Source organism: Rhinolophus hipposideros (genome assembly GCF_964194185.1).
Source record: "Rhinolophus hipposideros genome assembly, chromosome: 26".
Classification (NCBI taxonomy): domain Eukaryota; kingdom Metazoa; phylum Chordata; class Mammalia; order Chiroptera; family Rhinolophidae; genus Rhinolophus; species Rhinolophus hipposideros.
The window spans coordinates 14,351,642-14,370,454 of NC_138072.1; the positions used below are offsets into that span (position 1 = coordinate 14,351,642).

The 18,813-nt window shown below is 45.1% G+C and overlaps 2 protein-coding genes across 2 annotated transcripts in view; both read left to right on the forward strand.

The window, feature by feature from the left end:
* Window positions 1-18,813, forward strand: part of STUM (stum, mechanosensory transduction mediator homolog) — a 50,253-nt gene that overhangs the window by 3,445 nt on the left and 27,995 nt on the right. The gene's annotated exons all lie outside the window — the stretch shown is intronic.
* On the forward strand, window positions 1,849-5,763 carry LOC308493392 (small nuclear ribonucleoprotein E-like). Its single transcript, XM_081039478.1, has one exon. The coding sequence runs from the start codon at window positions 2,777-2,779 to the stop codon at window positions 3,098-3,100; it is 324 nt and encodes a 107-aa protein (XP_080895604.1). The 5' UTR covers window positions 1,849-2,776; the 3' UTR covers window positions 3,101-5,763.

The following is an 18,813-nucleotide window of genomic DNA, read 5'->3' on the forward strand; positions in this document are numbered from 1 at the left end:
AAGACTATGAGATCCAGGAAATAATGGATCCAATACAGGGCAGCTATGAAAAGCATCCCTAGGATAAAATTGTTCAGTAGGCCTGGAGCGCAGTCAGTCTTCCACAGAGTGGGAGGATGAAAGGTTCCAGGAAAGTGGTCTTTGAAGATGGTGTGAGGAGGGAACATTCCACAGAACAGAGGTTATTACTGGGATACTGCAAGAAATTAAAGTTGTGATTTAAAAAAACAAACAAACCCGAAAGTACGAAAAACAGAAGACAATTACTAATTACAGTAAAGACAAAAAGCTATGCAAAAGCATTAGAATCCCAAAATGAAGTAACCTACCCAGTTAGATGAGGAGGTCTGCAGGTTTCAAAAAGAATAGTCTAAACAGCAAATGGAGTAAGAAAAAATTTGGAGGATATTAGGGATATGGTGTAGAAGGTACATATTTCTTCTTCCAACAGTGAAAAAGAGAGGTACTCAGCCACTTCAGGAAAAACAAAAACAAAAAATTCATGAAAGGCATAGTTCTAATATGAAGTAAATAAAAATGTGGCCCGATTTTGAGCAAATGGTGGAATATGAGAAAGGCTATTTTAAGTGTATAGAGCCTGTCATTGGAACAGCGGTGCACGATATGGTCTCTTAGCTTCTCTTTGACTCTGCGGTGAAGGACATTTGCTTAGTCATACAATATAAATGCTTCTCAGCAGTTTTCATCTTCTAAAACCAAACAGACAAAGCACTGAAGACTGTTTAATAATAGCTATAAAGGAGGATATACAGATTTTCCAGATTGACAATATAAAATGAAAAACACAGCTTATAAAAACTGGTATATCGAAGACCAGAGAGGGAGAATTGTGATAGATTAAATTATTGTTCCCAATTGTTCACTGTCCTCCCATGGCTTGCCATGCTTCCTGTGGGAGGGGAGTATTTCCTTCCTTGCCTGTACATGTCAGTCTTGGGTATGTGACTTGCTTTGGCCAATTGAATGTGAGTGAAAATGACGTACGCCATGTGCAAACAGACACTTTAAGAGGCATTGTGAGGTTGCGTCATTGTTTTTTCTTCTCTCTCATGAGAATGGCAGATCTCAGACTAAGGCTGCTCTTCAAGCTGGTTCCCTGAATAAAAAGGACATCAGAAGCAGAGGGTGACATGCTATGTGAATGAGAAAGAAGCCTGAGTGGCTGAGATTTTTGTTGTTGTTAGTGTTGTTATTTTCCTAAAACAACCCTCTATAGTTGACTAACACGGACAGGGTAGGGTAGAGGCATGAACACCCTCCTCATATAAAGAGGGGGATCGAGAGATGCTTCTGTAGCTGATAGACTAAGAAAGATTACCAAGGTAATCAATAGATGAACTGAAATTAGGATATTTGGGGACAATGGGACAATGTTGGGATAATGTGCTGGGATAATGTTGGGACAAGAATAGAATGGAAATGAGGAGTGATATAAGTAAGATAACCCTTTTTTTTTAAAGATAACTCTTATGTATCATAATAGGAAGTCAATAAATGATGTGTAAAGTTGATAAAACATGAAAAAAAACCAATCTAAGCATACTTTGGAAATTAGAAAAACATCAAAATAATTCCCCTTCCAGCACATCCATTTTTCTTTGTCTGCTGGCTCATTTCCAGAAGTATACATACATGCTGAAATGGTCTCCCATCTTTTAAAAATAGCCCCACTTGATCCCGCCTCCCTCTCTGGCCATTGCCCCATTTCTCTGCTCCCCTTTACAGCTCCATTCCCTGAAAGAGTTGTCTGGATTTGTTATTGCCAATACCTCTCCTTTCATTTTCTCTTGATGCCACTCTAATCATGTTTTGCCTCCATCACTCACCTAAATTGTACTTAATCAGGATCACCATCACCTCCAGGGTACTAACTTCTCCAGTGTTCAGTTCTGTCTTCATCTTCCTGGACTTCTCATTAGCACTGGACCCAATACTCACTCCGCTCTCAAAATGCTGCCTTCACTTGGCTTCTGGAACCACCCTCTCCCAGTTTTCTTTATACCTCAAGTTTCCTTTGCTCTGTTTTCTTTGCTTATCTCATCAACCTCTAAATTTGGGAGTTCCCAGGGCACTTGATCTTGATCTCCTCTTTGATCTTGATCTCTTTTCCTCCTGCCCTTGTTTGATGATCACGTTCCATCTCCTGGCTTTAAATTGCATCCTTATGATGATGACTCCCAAATCCAGATCTCTAGCCTTCCCCAGAGTCTTATGTTCAAATGACTTCTTAACATCTCCCCTTGGATACCAAAAGGCATCCTGGACTGAACTTATCCAAAATCAAACTCCTGATTTTCTTCCCCTAACCTGTTTTTCTCTTATCTTTCCCTATCTCAGCAAATGGCATCCTTCCAAAAGCTCAGGCCAAAAACTGGGACTCATCCTTGACTCTCTTTTTCTCACACCCCACGCCCAATCTGTCAGGAAATACTCTTGGCTCTGCTTTCAAGATCTATTCAGTATCTGACCACTTCTCATCATTTGTCACTACCTCACTGGTCCAAGTCTCCGTCTTCTCCTAAATGACTGCAATGGCCTCTTAATATGGTCTGCTTGCCTTTATTTACACCCCTTATAGTCTGTCCTCAACATGGCAACCAGAGTGACCCTTTTAAACACAAGTGAGTCAGATCATGTCACTTTTGAGCTGGACACCCTCCAATGGCTCCCATGTCATTCATAGTAAAAGTTCAGGTCCTGATTTTGACCCACAAGGCCCTACGTCAGAACTTTCCAAAAAATAAAAAAATAAAACATGAGCCACAGATGTTATTTAAGAATTTCTAGGTCAGCTTCCACCATGGCGTACCGTGGCCAGGGCCAGAAAGTGCAGAAGGTGATGGTGCAGCCCATCAACCTCATCTTCAGATACTTGCAAAATAGATCTCGGATTCAGGTGTGGCTATATGAGCAAGTGAATATGCGGATAGAGGGCTGTATCATTGGTTTTGATGAGTATATGAACCTCGTATTAGATGATGCAGAAGAGATTCATTCTAAAACAAAGTCAAGAAAACAGCTGGGTCGGATCATGCTAAAAGGAGATAATATTACTCTGCTTCAAAGTGTCTCCAACTAGAAATGACTAACGAAGTGAGAAATTGTTGAGAAGGCCATACAGTTTGTGTTTTTTAGGTCTCCTTTGTTAGGAGCATAGTTCTTAAACGTTTATTCATATTGCTCCGATTACTCTTATGTTATTACCAGATGACAATAAATGCTGAGGAATTGTTTTTATTAAAAAAAAAAAAAAAAAAAAAAAAAAAAGAATTTCTAGTACCTTATAAAAAGTAAAAAAGAACAGGTAAAATTTACAGTATATTTTACTTAACCCAGTATATCCAAAATATTATCATTCAATGCATATCAATATAAAAATCATGAATGAGATATTTTATAATCCTTTTTTGTTTGTATTAATTTTCAAAATCTGGTGTGAATTTTTCACTTACCACACATCGCAGTTTGGACTAGTCCCACTGACGTGCTCACTAGTCACAGTGGCTGCCATATTGCCCCGTCCAACTCCATAGCATCTGCCCCCACCGTGTTTCTGATGTCATCTTCTATTGCTCTCCCTCTTGCTCACTCTGCTCCAGGCCCACTGGCCTCTTTGCTGTTTCAGAATATGTCAAAAGTCTTCTCACCTCAAGGCTTTTGCGCATTCTGTTCCTTCTGCCTGGAGTGCTTGTCCTACAGATTATCTGTGTGGCTCTCTCATTCACATCCTTAGGTCTTTGCTCAAATGTCACTAACTCACTGAGGCTCTCTATATTAGTTTTCTAGGGCTGTCATAACAAAACACAGACTGGGTGGCTTTCACACCAGAAATGTATTTTCTCACAGTTCTGGAGGCTGGAAGTCCAAAATCAAGATGCCTGCAGTGTCGGTTTCTCCTGAGGGCACTCTCTTGAGCTTGTAGATCCTGTCTTCTCCCTCTGTCCTCACATGGTCTCTCTGTGTCTGTACCCTAATCTCTTCTTAAAGGATACCAGTCATATCGGATTAGATCCTACCCAGAAGACCTCATTTTAACTTATTCAACTCCTTAAAGACCTTATCTCCAAATATAGCCACATTCTGAGATACTAGGGGTTATGGCTTCAACATAGGAATTTTGAGAGGATACGATTCAGTCTACATTTTCCCAGATGATCTTACTTAAAATTGTGGCTCTCCCCTTCCTCCCCAAACTCCCTATCTTTCTTTACTTCATCTTCCTTAAGAGCATTCTCACTATCAATCAAACTGTATGTTTTACTCTTTTTTTCCTGTTTCCTGTATCCCCCACTTGAATGTGTGCTTCATGAGGGCGGGGGATTTTGTTTTTGTTTTCGGTCTGTCTTGTTTGTTGCTGTATCCCTGTACTTTAGAACAGTGCCTGGTTCATAATAGATGCTCAATAAATATAAGTGGAATGGATGAATGAATGAATGTGCTAAAACCAGAAACAGAAGTGATTGCCTTTGGGAAGGTATATTCAGAGCAGGGAGAGCTGGGAAAGGGGATTATAGTTTTTCATTAAAAGTCCCCTTTTGGGCCGGCCCGGTGGCGCAGGCGGTTAGAGCTCCATGCTTCTAACTCCGAAGGCTGCCGGTTCGATTCCCACATGGGCCAGTGAGCTCTCAACAACCAAAAATAAATAAATAAATAAAGCAGTATACCTTTAAAAAAAAAAAGTCCCCTTTTTCTCTATGTAATTTTTAAAAAACTGTGTACATGTATTACTTGGATTTTTTTTTTTTAAGGATAAGAATCAATGATAGGGAAAAAGAAGGGACTTTCATACTCTGTTGATAAGAATGTAAATTGGGACTTTTTTTTCCTGGAATACAATTTAGCAATTATATCAAGCATCTTAAAATGTTTCTACCCTTTAATTCAGTAATTCCACTTGCATGAATTCATCCTAAGGAAACAATAAAAAACATGGACAAAAATTTATGCATAATGATGTGCCACAAAGCATTATTGACAAGAATGGAAATTATAAAGAAACTCAAATGATAACAGTAAAAGAATGGTTAAATAAATGGTGGCTATCCATATGGTAGAATGTTTTACACCCATTAGAATGGTATTTACAGAGTTTCTGATGATGTGGTGGACATTTTTAGAGTATAAGGGAAAGAAGGTTGAAAATTGTGCTGTCAGTACGATCTCAAATATTTTTTTATTTCCCTGTTTCTAAGGCATCTCTTTTCCCCACACATTGGATGTTTCTGAATTATCATTGATATCAAAAGAAGTAATTTCTTTTTTCTTTTTTAAAATTTTTTCCCCTAAACACTTGTTGCTAAATTAATGGTGTGTTTTTATGATCCAATGGCATCTTAAAATCAAGAAAATATAAGGTAGATGATAGATAGGTAGGTGGGTAGATAATAGTGGAAGGAAATACATTAAAACGTTAACAGTTGGTGGGAATATGGGTGATCGTTTTCTTCTTTATACTTTTCTATATTTTTAAATTTTTCTGAAATAAGCATAAAATGTATGGCTTTTATAATAAGACTGAATAAACACTGTTTTGCAAAAACACCCTCCTCGTAGAGTTATGATGCTCTAATGCGAATATTCTGACAGTATTCTGACAGCAATGAAGTCCTGTAAAGTATGTAGGACTGCCATGGTTACCCCATTATATCTACATGCCCCATCTACATATACACCACAAGATCATTTATAACCCAATATATAAATGTCACTGTGCCAAGTGTTATCATGGGGTCAGAGGCTCCCCTGTCGCTCTCGGAAGTCGAGTGACACCTGCTCAGTCAGTCTCCCATGGGATGTATCCTGTCATGGGTTGGGTCACAGCCTGGGCAGCGACACTTTGAGGAGAGACCAGGTCAGGTTCAATAACATAAACAGCCTCCATATTTCTTCTGAGACGTTGCAAGGAACCGAGTTGCTGTGTGGAGTGGATGTGGTCAGTCAGCAGATGATTCTGAGGAAGTTTGTTTCAGTCAAGTGTCGACCGAGTGCTGAGCAGAAGAGAGAGCTGACTTCTGAGAGCCTTCGACAGCAGGTCACTCACCCGACATGCACTGTGCTGCTGTGTGCTAGGTCTGTGCTCGAGCTGAGGTACAAAGGCAAAGAAAACGTGGTCCCTGCATTCAAGCAGCTGACCATCTGCTGGGAAGGTGCGCTGTGATGAGTGCAGACAGTGGGTATGCGCTTTATGGAGGAGAGGAAAGGATGGCTGCAGGGGGTCCATCTAACGGGTCCATAGCAGTGAGGGAATGCTTTCCTGGCCAACATGGCTACTGGGGCAATGAACAACAGCTGAACAGAGTGACCTGGAGGGCCCTGAACTAAGTGACATTCCAGTTCTGCCTTAGATTCATTAAGCCACAAAGCGTCATGGCAAGTGGGGCAAACTAGAAGTTAGGAGACTTCAGAGCCAGTCCTGGTTCTTCACTAGCATGAAACCTTGAGCAAGTCACTTAACCTCGCTGGCCTCCGTTTCCCCACCCATAAAATGGAAATAATAATAATAATCCCTGCTCAGCCACCTCACGAGGTCACTATTTCAGTTAATGGTAAAGCACTCCACAGTCAGAAAGAGTTTATCACTACCAGTTAACATCGGCAAAATTTCCTTTCTTCCCAAGATCGGTCCTGGGTTTTTCCACCGAGTACGCAGGAGACCGATGAGCACTTCTGCCTTTTCCAGCATCGTGGTTCCATGCAACTCCCAGAGCTGAGACCTGGGCCTCCCTACGGACACTGACCAAAGCTCATACACCTGACACCGGGGGGCAAGGAGGGAGAACACACTTCTCTAAGGCGTGGTTTACCACACCAAGTGGGAGGTTTGCCATTATACTCCCCACACCCTGGTGCTGTGGGAGGGCCGTGTCCAAGGCTGACGTTACAGTTGGGCAAACTGGTGAATGAGTGTGTGTACACACACACAAATGTCCCCACAAGATTTACCTCCTGTTATTTTACTGTGAAAATTAGAGGATTTGTTCCCAGGTCTGTGTTTGAACAGCCCAGCCTCACAAGTCCAGGGAAAAGTTCCGATGGCCTGTTCACCCACCCCTGAGACACATATAGATGGTTTCCAGTCCTGGAGCCCATCACCTGGGCAAGTATGTCTTCAGCATGGGACCTTCCCAGTGAGAATTGGGTGCTGGATCTCAGTGGCCCTGGCTGAGCACATTTTCTCTAAGCCACGTTATTAGGAATAATGTTCCTAGGGGAAAGTTGAGGCAATGGTGAGGGGACAATGGCTTCCTAATCAAAAGGCAGAACACAGGAATTAATTATGAAAGGTCTTCTGACATTGAAGAAGTCATTTTTCTTGAAAGGAATAAAATGACACGAGACCAGGGCTGTCCTGGAACCTGAAATGTGTGGGGACCCTGGCCAGGGCTCCCTGGTAGAGCTGAGCACTTTGGTCTTTGTAGACCGAGAAGTTTGACCCCAAGGCCAAAAAGAATTCAATGCTTGTGGAGAAGAGCCTGTCCTGAAACCTCAGCAAAGAAAATGGTCCAACTTTCCTAGGGCCAGGCAGCATTAGGGCCACTCCTACCCCCTCGTTTTCCAGACAACAGGCCTCCTTCAGGACCCGAGGCTCTTACCCACAATCTCACCCTCACTGACACAAGCCCGAGGCCTTCCTGCTCACTGCAGCATCTGGCTTGTAGTGGATGGTTTATTACTATTTGTTAAATTTAATGAATGCACTGGCATTTTATAAAGATCTGATGTTGGCTACAGAAGATACATGACCTATCAGTGACTGCATCAGATCCTGCCACCTGGATCACCTTTTCTACACTGCCCAGCCTTTATTTTCCCCCTAACAGCTTTATTAAGAAATTTACATACCATAAAAGCCACTCTTTCAAAGTGTGGCAAATTCCTTCCCGTGCCCTGTCTTTCAATCTCACTAGTTGACCACTTTCTTTATGAACCTCAGAAGCTTAATATAACAAGAAACAGCAAGGCAGGTGCTTTTGAGGAAGAGTGATCATTTGGGATGGGAACCTTTGCGTCACTGCTGTTTCAGAGTCCTGCCCTTGTAGGAATGCTTGTCCCAGAAGGCGAGGCCCACCACGGTGCCACAGAGGAGCGAGACACAAGCAGCCTGGAGGCTTCAGGAATAAACATTGTTTGGGAGGTTGTCATATTTCACTTTCTGTTTTGTTTTAAAAAGGAGCATCTCACCAAGAAGGAAAACTTTCTCAATGAAAATGTAATAGCGTGGCGCCAGGGCCATAACTTGCAACATGGGCATTTAGGAGGAGTAGAGAGCCCCTCCCTCTGGGGACAGATGGGCTCTGGCCCTGGTTGTTGGTGTTGCTTCACTCTGAGAAGTGTCACCCTTAAGCCAAGCTGCAGAAGGGAGCACCGACAGCAGTTCAGTTGGACGTGGGTCTTCCCGGGTCCCGGCTCAGGGTGGCTAGGGTGTTACATTATTGTTTTAATAGAATTTCTGTGTTAACAGATTAAGCACATTTCTGCTCTGGTCTTAGCTCTGATCATTTCATTCTTTGGCTCTGAAATCTTCAGTAGCTCCCCATCGCCCATGGAGCTAAGTTCATCTTCCACATTGGAAGGATGCAATGAACTTCACCTATTGTTGTCCTCCCTTTGTTTAGTTGAATTGGGCAACTTGCTGGCACGAGGTGTGCCCATGCGTTTTTGCTCGTGCGGTACCTCTCCTGGAACTCCTTCCCTCACCATGATGTCTAAGTCCTACCCAGCCTTCAGGGCCCATCTCCAGTGCCCCTCCTCTCCTAACCTTTTTTAACCACTCCTGTGTGGTGAGCTCCTCCATCTTGGAACTGTCAGGCCACTTAGGACATTCCTCTTGCTCTCCTTCAATTCTGGGCCTTCTGTTGTCTTAATCCTCTTATCCTTGAATCATCTCCTTGAGGGTAGGGGCTAAGCTTTCCTCACCTGCTAACTCCCACAGCACCTACCACCTTTCCAATAGGCATTTATGGAAGTAAATATACATAGGCATACTGGCTTCTGGTGGTGAAGCCAAGAGCAGGTCCTGGTTCCTTTAAACTGGTGAGCCCTTACCAAGGGACACAGGCTTTCGTGTCACTTCTTAGCCTTGCTAGCTCAGAGGGAAGTAAGGGACAGTTCTCAGGGCTGCAGGCAGGATGAGCTTGTGTTTCTGAGGAGTCCTTGGTGTACTGGTCACTCGGGACACACGTAGGGCAGAGGAGGATATTGGCAGCCCCATCGCAGGGACAGAGGGCCTGTTCTCCGGGAGAGTCTTTGGGGACAGTCACAGTGTTACTGAGAAGAGCCAGGATCATCCATCCTTTCAAGTCGTATAGCTAATGACAGATAAATGGGAGGTGGGGGAGGAATAGTGGAGGTGCTCAATCTTAGTAAACTGCTTTCATACAGATTGTTCTGGGCAATCGTCATCAAAATAAACCTAGGGAAAAATTTTGATGAGGAGCAGGATATTAGCATGTTCTCAAAGTGTCTCTCCACAGAATGCTTACAACTTGCAAGGGGAAAAATTATACCATGGAGAAACCAGACAGCATCTTGACTGGGTGAACAAAACAACTTTACCTGGGCCTTGAACACACTGTGCTAGGTGAAAGAAGCCAGTCACCAAAGACCACACATTGTATGATTCCACTGATGTGAAATGTCCAGAATGGGCAAATCTGCAGAGACAGAAAATAGTTGTGGGGGGAGGAGTGGGACAGTTGGGTGGATCTGGGGAGTGATTGCTAATGGATACGGGTTTTTTTGGGAGGTGATGAAAATGTCCTAAAATTGATTATGGTTACATAATGTTTACATAACTCTGAATATACTAAAGCCACTGAATTATTAAATGGGTGAATGTCATCATATGTGAATTATATCTCAAGAAAGCTGTTAACAAGTGAACATCAATGAGGAGGGACAGATAGACATCGCAAGCTTTCTGATGTGATATCCTGAGAGGGACACATGTCACTTGTGTAGTATTCTGAATCGGTTCATGAGGAAATATCAGGAAAGCCCAAATTAAGAGGCATTCTACAAAATACCTGGCCCGTATTCTTCAAAAACATCACCACGAAAGATTTAAAAAGACTAAAAACATGACAACTAAATGCAAAGCATGCTCTTGGATCAGATCTTGTACTGGAGGAAAAAAGCTACTTATTAGGACATTATTGAGGCAATTGACAAAACTGGAATATGGACTCAGATTAGATAAAATATTGCATCCATATTGCGTTTGCTAGAATTGATAACTGTACCATGAATGTGTAAAAGAATACCTTTGTTCTTCGGAAACACACTGAAATATCAAGGGATAATGGACTATGGTATATTTAGCCTACTTACAAGTAGTTCAGAAAAAAGAATAATATGAAGAAAGAGAATGATAAACCACGTGTTGCCAAGTGTTAAAAATTGGCAATCTGGGTAAAGGGTAGATAGGAATTCTCTGTGTTATTCTTGAGATTTTTTTCTGCGAGTTTGAAAGTATTTTAAAATAAAACAGTTACAAAGTCATGTGGTTAAAAGCCAAACATACTCATACAGTTCAGACATAGCAATGGCATCTAACTCCAAATTTCTGTACCCTAAGTTAGTCCTATCTTCTTTTTCATCACTTAAGGTCTACCCGCTCTAACTCAGGGGCCATCTGGGGCCACAGGAAGAAATGGTACAGGGTGGCGTTAGCTTGTAGGGCATTAGCTTGTAGACCCCCAAGAGAGATTTTCCCAGGAACCCCTACCCTTCAAAGCCCATGGTCACACAAAAGTTGGTTGTAGCCATTTGGGAGTATGAGCCGTCCCTCTGCTCCACCAGCACCGGCTTGATTATAACGAAAGTGAGTTTCCCAAGAGGCTGAGACCAGTACCCACAACTAGGTTCCCGTACAGCGGCTGGGTGGGACTAAACGGGCTGCATTTGTAGCCATCCTTGGGGACCGATCAGGAATCTGAATGTCTTAGCCAGGGCTGGAGCACCTCCCAATGCTACAGAACTATTTGGAGAATTCTTTCTTTTCTTAGTTATGCCTCTTTTTGACATCCCAGTGTGGAGTCCAAGAAGCATTCATGGACCTCAAAGAAAACAACCTCAGACCAACAACCAATGGCTGTGCCATGCCAGGAGGGCATGGCAGAGCTGCCCCTTAGCCCTGGCTACTCTGAGGGGTCATGTGAGCTGAACATACAAGTGGCATCGTTCTGTGGCCTGGCTCAGAAGGGGAAAATAATAAACATAACCATTTTAGGCCCAATAACTGGGGTTCTGAGGCTCAAGGCAGAAAAGGGGAGGGCAGAGTGAAAGATGCACGAAAGCTCGCAGGCTGGGCTTGACCAGAAGGTTTGGTTGGTCTTGGGCCTCAGTGGTCACGGCCAGACTCTGAGTGTGATATACCCTGAGAAGAGGGTCTTGAGAATTGATCCAGGCTAAAGGAGAGCAGAGAAAAGCCTTGGCTTTCACAAGATACCACATTGCTTGGGCCCACTCTTGGGTGGAACTGCTGTGTGTTTTATGTTCCCTACTAGCTTCTCATCTAAGCCCAGTGCAGCTAACGCCACAGGATGTTCTAGATTTCCCGGTGTGGGCTCCTCTGAGGACTCAGAGATGGGTCTGTCCTGTGTCAGGATGCTTGGAGATCACCCAGTGCATTCATTAAAGGCAGACCCAGGGAGGGAGTGGGTGAGAGTTATGGCTCCCAATGCTGTTTGCTTCCCATCATTTCATAGTCTGCGTGGAGTCCCCCCCCACCCCACCCCCAGACACCAGGGGATCAGAACTACCACCAATTATGAGAGGAAACACATGATTCTTACCATAAGTCTGAAGACAACACCAACTGTGGGTAGGGGGAAGAGGGTTGGAGGTAGGGGTAGGGTGATGGGTAGAAGACGCATTAAAATCAAGCCTCTCCTCTTTTGGGTTCTATTGTCTACCTACCAGTCTAATTTTGGCTTTTCTAATTGATCATGTGGGTTGGTTTTAGCTCTTTGACTCCACCTTTTTTGTATCTTCCCTTAGTGTGTGGTCCAGTGCAGAGCCCCCAGCAGGATCGCAGCCACACTGCTGACTGATAATGAGCTGGGAAGGAGAGTGTGGCCTCTGCCAGGCTGAGGTCCAGAACCCTGGCTTCTTGTTCTAGCTTTGTCATAACAGCGCCCCACCCTTGGCCGATGATGCTCTGTCCCTGTCCAGGCCCCTCAGTGTACCCATCCGAAGCAAGGCTGGTTATTATTCTTGCCTCCTTGTTTGTGCTGAGCTAGTAAAAGAAATAAGATCAAGGTTCCATGCACCATGTGCTTTAAGTCAGGAAGTGAACGGAGACTCTGCTCCAAAGCACGCAGCCTGATCTCACGCTTTCATGTCCTGAAGAAGCGAATCTTACCTTTCTACCCCTTTGTCCCCGCCTCCCAGTCCCATCTATTCCGGCCCCTTCCCTGCCCCGCTCTGGGCAGGGAGGCTGACCTCTGTGGTCTGGCTTCCCTGCTTCAGTGGGAAGCACTGGAGGGATGGCGGAAAGGAGGAGAGAGGTTGGGTTTTGGCGCCTCTGGCTCCCTGTCTAGGACCACAGCACCTGTCCTGCAGCCCCCAGTCCTCCATCCCAGCCCTCTCCAGACTCAGACAACACCCTCTTTTCTCTCCCTGTCCCTTCATGCCCAGGAGTGGGAATGCCCGCCTGCTGTTTGGAATCCTCAGCATTTCATCTCCTTGCAGGTTCCCTCCTCCTGCCTGGTCCTCTGTGAATAGCCCATTCAACACGCCTTGGGCTCAAGCCTGTCTCCTGCAGGGACCCCCACTGACATAGAGATCCTGACCCACCTCCTTGGCACCACTACTGCTCCCTCACCCCCACCCCTCCCCTGACTCTTCCCTGCTAATTTTCCTAAAGAAGTTGTTTTCTAACAGTCTTCCTCCTGGAAGCCCTGGAACAGCCAGCAAACGGAGCCAGAGCTTCCTGCCGTCTGAAAAGCGTGGGTGTCCAGCCTCCAAATGGCTCTCAGTGCTCGTGAGATGCCATGTTCCCACGTGGGCCCCGGGAGGGAGCCAGGCGGGGGAGGGGCAGGCGAGGAGAGGAGGAGAAGCAGCGGCTGGAGAACTGAGTGTGATGCTGGGGGTGGGGGCTAGGGAGCTGGGGGGGATGGGGTAGGGGTTTCCTGCGTTTCCCTTTATGGTTTTTCATGTTCTTGCTTAAAGATAGACTCCAGCCCCGGCTCCTCTCGGGGCCCTTTTGGCCCCTAGTTCTTGGCTCAGAGATCTTTAGGCTGCTCTCCTGCCCAGTGCATTCCCCAGAGATAAGCCGGGGTTCTGCCCACTGTCCTCCCAGGAAACCCAGATAGCTGGAAGCTTTGCTGCCCCAGGAATCGCTGCCCCCCACCTGAGTCCATAGACCGGCCATCCTTCAAGAACTAGCTCACCATTTGCAAACGACTTCAGGATATTTCTCTGTCTTTCTGATCCTTTGGGAAGACGCAACATCTGCCCAGCCTATTTGTCCATGTAACAGCTATTCCTCCTTACTCTTCCTGTTAAAAAAAGATATTGAAAGCAAATCACCACCTCAGTCCAGTGTACTTTCCACTCCCCAGGAGCCATCATTTTGCTTTTTGTCCCCCATTTCCTTCTGCTTCCCACCTCCCTGTGGAGATGGAGACCAGCTAAAGAATCATGGTCTGTTGCATGGTTTGATGTGTTTCCCCCCTCCTTACAAGAACCTCTACTGTTTGAGTTGTTAAAGCCCCAATGATTCCTTGTTCTGAGACGAGTCATCAAAATACATCTACTACGTTTGAAGTCTTTACAAAAGACACCCAAAATTAATGCATCATCTACTTATTCGGATCCCCTTTGATAGCCGTACCAATTATGTTTCTAAAAAGCAAAGAAGCTCTAGTTGGATACTTCTGAATCTATGTGTGTGTTTTCATCCCTTCTTGTGTGATCTGTGTGCACACTTCTGAGAAGCAGGTTTTATAATAGAGATTCAGCCAGGCTAAATCACAGCAGCAAAAGCTTATGCAACTGCTAGAAACCTATGAGTTAAAAATGGAATTGTCTTGCAGAGTGGGGAAGGTAATAATATCAGTGATGTGAAAATAGAAAGTAAGAAATTAGTATTTCAGCAATTCAGGTCTGTTACCCACATTTTTCTGTACCAGAAGATCTTGGTGTCATTTTCCAGAATAAATTGAAAGTGCAACCTCTTATTAGGGGGGAAAAAATCCAACTTTGCTTTCACAAATTCAACACTCTGTCCCCAGTTAATCCAGGCTCAGGAGCCCTTTTTATTGATTTCTGGCCATCATGTCACAAAACACATTGTGTGTTGGTTAGAATCTGTATGTTCATTAATGCCCGTAAGGAAACAGATTTTAGATGTTTCTAAGGGAGTTTTGGTAATTTGCTATTTTAAAAATACTTGTGAGACCTTTACAGTTGCCATGGTGATATAATTTCCATAAACATGATTTTTGTGGGGATTTTTGCACATTGAAGGCTGAGGTTGATATGCAGTGTTGGGGGAAAGTAGGTGGTTAATTTGGCATCCAGCTCATGCTGTTTCCCTAATTGCTGCAAATCTGATTCCAAGAGACCATGTTATGGCAAAGACCCAGCTCTCTAAACAACACAATTGACAGGAGAGGCTTCTGGGAAGTGGACCTGGTCAGGAGAGGAGGAGGCCAGCCTGCTGTCCGATGAAGTCAACGGGGTGTTGGATAATGGGTGCCTACTCTGGTAGTCAATTGTCCTGTCCAGGCCACAGTGACCTGCAATCTCCCCCCAAACCTTTTGAGGAGCAGACACCCTGGGTGGTGAAGAGCCTGAGGGTTTTTATTCTCTTTTTATCCAGATTCTTGTCAAAAAAAAAATCCCATTTAATACCCAATAATGTTAAAATGCTGAGCATTTTGCGATGGAAAATAATAGGAAGTAAAAACATGATATTATCTGTTAAGCAAAACAACACCGAATAAGAAATAATTTTAGAGTCGTCTTCAATGCCAGTGATGGAGGAAAAGCAGATTTAATTAGAAAAAGAGGTAGATGGTCCCAGTGGCACCAAACTTTTTATCAATGATGATAGACATTTGTTTTGGCTCACAGACAACTTTCACCAATTAAACGTTATTTCCCAGGAAATAGAATACACAAAGGGATTGAGGGAGAAGAATAAGAGAGAGAATTTTCTAATAACTGAAAACGTTCTGGAAAAGAAATGACCAGTAAAAGGAATTAAAGGCGGAAGTGCGTCAGTGTAAGAGAATTCCACCAAGGGTTCACTGAGTGCCAGGCGCTGCCTAATTGAGCACCTGGGCACAGTCCAGGGGTTTGAATCATACAGAATTATGAATCATAAGGAATAATAATTACTAGAAAGCCATTGTGTTGACTGTTATAATTTATGTAGTGCTGGAAATTTGAACAGGGCCACCCAGAGGAGGACGTGCCAGACTTCCTGTATGACGAGTGCTGATTTCCGTTCCTTGAAAGCCAAACTTCAATGCCCAGGAGAGGTTGTGTGTGCATATGGAGTGTATGCACATGTGAGCCTGCATGCCTGGTGTGTGTGTACACCGGTGGGCCTGCTCATCTCGTGCCCTGAATGTGCATAGGACAAGAGCATGTTCAGAGGTTTGTACACGTTCGAAAGGCTCAGAGCACCAGCTCCTACGCACGGTCTCACCCTCCCACAGTGGGAAAAGGCCAGTGAACTGTCCAGTCTGCAGACTCGGTGGCGACAGCAGCTGCTGCTGACGCTGCTGACGTGTTTAAGTGTGTTTATTGAAAGAGAAAGAGTGATGGATGAGAGGCATAAGAGGACATTTTGTGCTTCTAGAGTAGTGAGGCTTGGGGCAGGGCTCATTCCGAGGGTGACCTGGGCTGAGTCCCACTGAGGATGCAGGATGGAGAGAGAGCATCTCTGCTGCTGGGCCTCCCCTGTGTGGGACATGGGGATGTGCCGACCATCCACCCTGGGTGGGGTGACTTGTCTAGGACCAGGCGACCAGTGCAGTGATGCCTTCCAGGGCTGCTCAAGGGGCGTCCCAGACACTTTTGTTTGCCCTGAAATAGCCCAGATGGGTTGGGCATGGAAAGCTGTCGGAAAGTGGCTCACTGGCCCGTCCTGAGTGGGAATCAGAACTAGAACGGTGCCTGCAGTGCTGCTCCAGCCTCTTCTCTTAACACACATTTCATTTAAAACTTTTTTTTTTTAATTTAAATACTGCATCAGTAGCAGGCAGCTTGCCTGGGGCTGCTGGGTGGCAAGGAGAAGAAGGCAGCGGCCCTAGGACTGGTGCCTTCCTGCCTGTTGCCCTCTCTGGTGGCCCCTGCCTTTGCTCTGGGGAAGAGACATGTCCCCCGACTTAGGATGAGTCCCAAGCATGCAATGCAGTGGGGAACTGTGCCCTGGGGAATTGTCTCCTGAGATGCTCCTTCATGCTCCCAGGTGCCGGAAGGCCAGGAAAAGGAAGATTTCATTCTTTGGAAAGAAACAATAAGTAGAAGCAGAACCCCCTGCCACGCTGATGGGGACATGGGAGGGAGAGGTCCCCTGTGGGTTCCAGAGCAAAAGAACATTTGATGATGTAGAGTCAGGAATCCAGATTTATTTATTTTGGGGTGCTTCCCTGAATCCTGATGACTCTTTATCTGGGTATAACTTTTTTCTTTTGCTGAGGACCTAGATCCCACTGTACTACTTGATAGCTGTGTGACCTTGAGCCAGTTACTTAACCTCTCTGTGCTTCAGTTTCTTCATCTGCAAAATGAGGATAATAAGAGTACCCACTTCACAGGACTCTTCCCCCCCCCCCCACAGGACTCTTGAAGGTTAAATGAACTATTATACATAAAGTGCTTAGAATAATGCTTGGGATATAGTGAAGATTGCATTTTTTTCCTGGTTTGAAAGGATTTTTTTTTTTTTTTTTTAAATCTCCTCTTTCCTCCCAAGCCCCAGCCTCTGGTAACTACCATTCTACTCTCCGTTACTAGGAGTTTGCTTTTTCTTTTTTTTTTTTTTTCAATTCCACATGTAAGTGAGGTCATGCATTATTTGTCTTGCTGTGTCTGGCGTATTTCACTTAGCATTATACCCTCCAGTTTGATCCATGTTGTCGCAAATGACAGAATTTCTTTTTTAAAGCTGAATATATCACATTTTAAAATCTATTCTTCCATTTAGGTTGTTTCCATATCTTGATGACAATGCTGGAATGAACATGGGAGTACAGATATCTCTCCAATATCATGACTTTATTTCCTTTGGATATATCCCAGAATTAGGGTTCCTGGATCATCTGGTAGTTCTATTTTTAACCTTTTGAGGAAACTGCATGCTATTTTCCATAGTGGCTGCACCAATTTCCATTCCTACCAACAGTGCGTAATGGTTCCTTTTTATCCACAACCTGACCAACACTTGTTATTTCTTGTTGTTTTTTTTAAAAAAAAAATTATAATAACCATTCTAACAGGTGTGAGGTGATATCTCATGGTGGTTTGGATTTGCACTTCCCTGTGGATGGTTGAAGTTGAACACCTTTTCATGTACCTGTTGACCATCTTCTGTGCGTCTTCTTTAGAGAAACGCCTACTCAGTTCCTCTGCTCACTTTTAATTTTTTAAAAATTAAGTATTATCACCACCCTTGGAATTGGTATGAGGGTGAAGACAGCCTCCCCTTCTAGCTCAGAGAGGAGCCATGCTGTGAGAACCAGCGACCCTCCAGACGGGAGGCCTATCGAGGCACAACCCTCAGCACTGCACATCCAGTGCTGGTACAGTGCCTGGCTCCTCACAGGCTCTCGGGAATCTGGGAACGGAATGACCAGCCAGGGACATGGCTGATTGTCATGCAGGGTCTCCAGTCCTGCTCCCCGCACAAGAACGCAGGATATGGTGAGGCCAAAAAGGAACAACAGAGCCATAGATAGGGGAGTAATACCACTATATTCTTGCTGGCGGCTGGGCGAGACACAAAGCAAACATCCGCCAGTATCCCAACGAGGGGTCTTCCTGCACCCCCCTCTCACTGGCGGCTGGGGGAGACACAGGAAGTAGGATCCACACGATCCACAATCCACCATCCGCTTCTCTGCCAACCAACCAACCCACTTGCTAGCTGCAATCCGCTTGCTAACTTAGCCACGGCAGTTATATCAGTGGCCAGTGGCTTACTGGTTACAGCTGATGGCCATCTACTACCCGAGCCGGCACCTTTTCATGTGAGGCTGAGAGCCTGGGAACTGCTCTCTGGGACTCTGTCCCCACACTGGGGAACTTGCATTTTAAGAAAGAACCTGATGTGAGAAACACTTACTCCTGGGAACCTCAGTTTGTGGCACTCTGCAGTGCTCCTAAGCTGGGGCTGGGGGAGGAGAAAGAACCCAGGAGTGAGTGCTACCAGTGGTGGCCTGCCCATGAGGCCTCTCTGCCTTTGGGGGCAGGGGAGGTGGCTGGGTGGCTGTTGTTCCCCAGAGCCCTTGCTTCGCACTGTCTAGGAATTGGAGAGAAATTGTGGTTGAATGTGGTCTGAGGCATGTGGTCAGTGGTTCCTAGAAACACTGTAAGGAGCCCCCAGGAGTCCCCAGGACAGGACCGCAGCTACTGGTCCCTTGAGGTGTCTCCGCATATCAGGGCCCCTCTGGTTCCTTTGGCCTCAGCTGGTCCCTCCTAGGCGGCCTCCTTCACAGCCTCCTGCATGGAGTCTGCAGGCAGCTTTGGCCAGGACGGTTCTTCCTGCCTAAAGCCATCACCTGAGAAAGTGGCCCCTCTGTTTGGGTCATTGGAGCAGGTCATTGGATTTTCCTG

Excerpts from the sequence above, each read along its gene's own strand:
- LOC308493392 (XM_081039478.1), top strand. The coding sequence starts at position 2,777 with ATGAGCCACAGATGTTATTTAAGAATTTCTAGGTCAGCTTCCACCATG.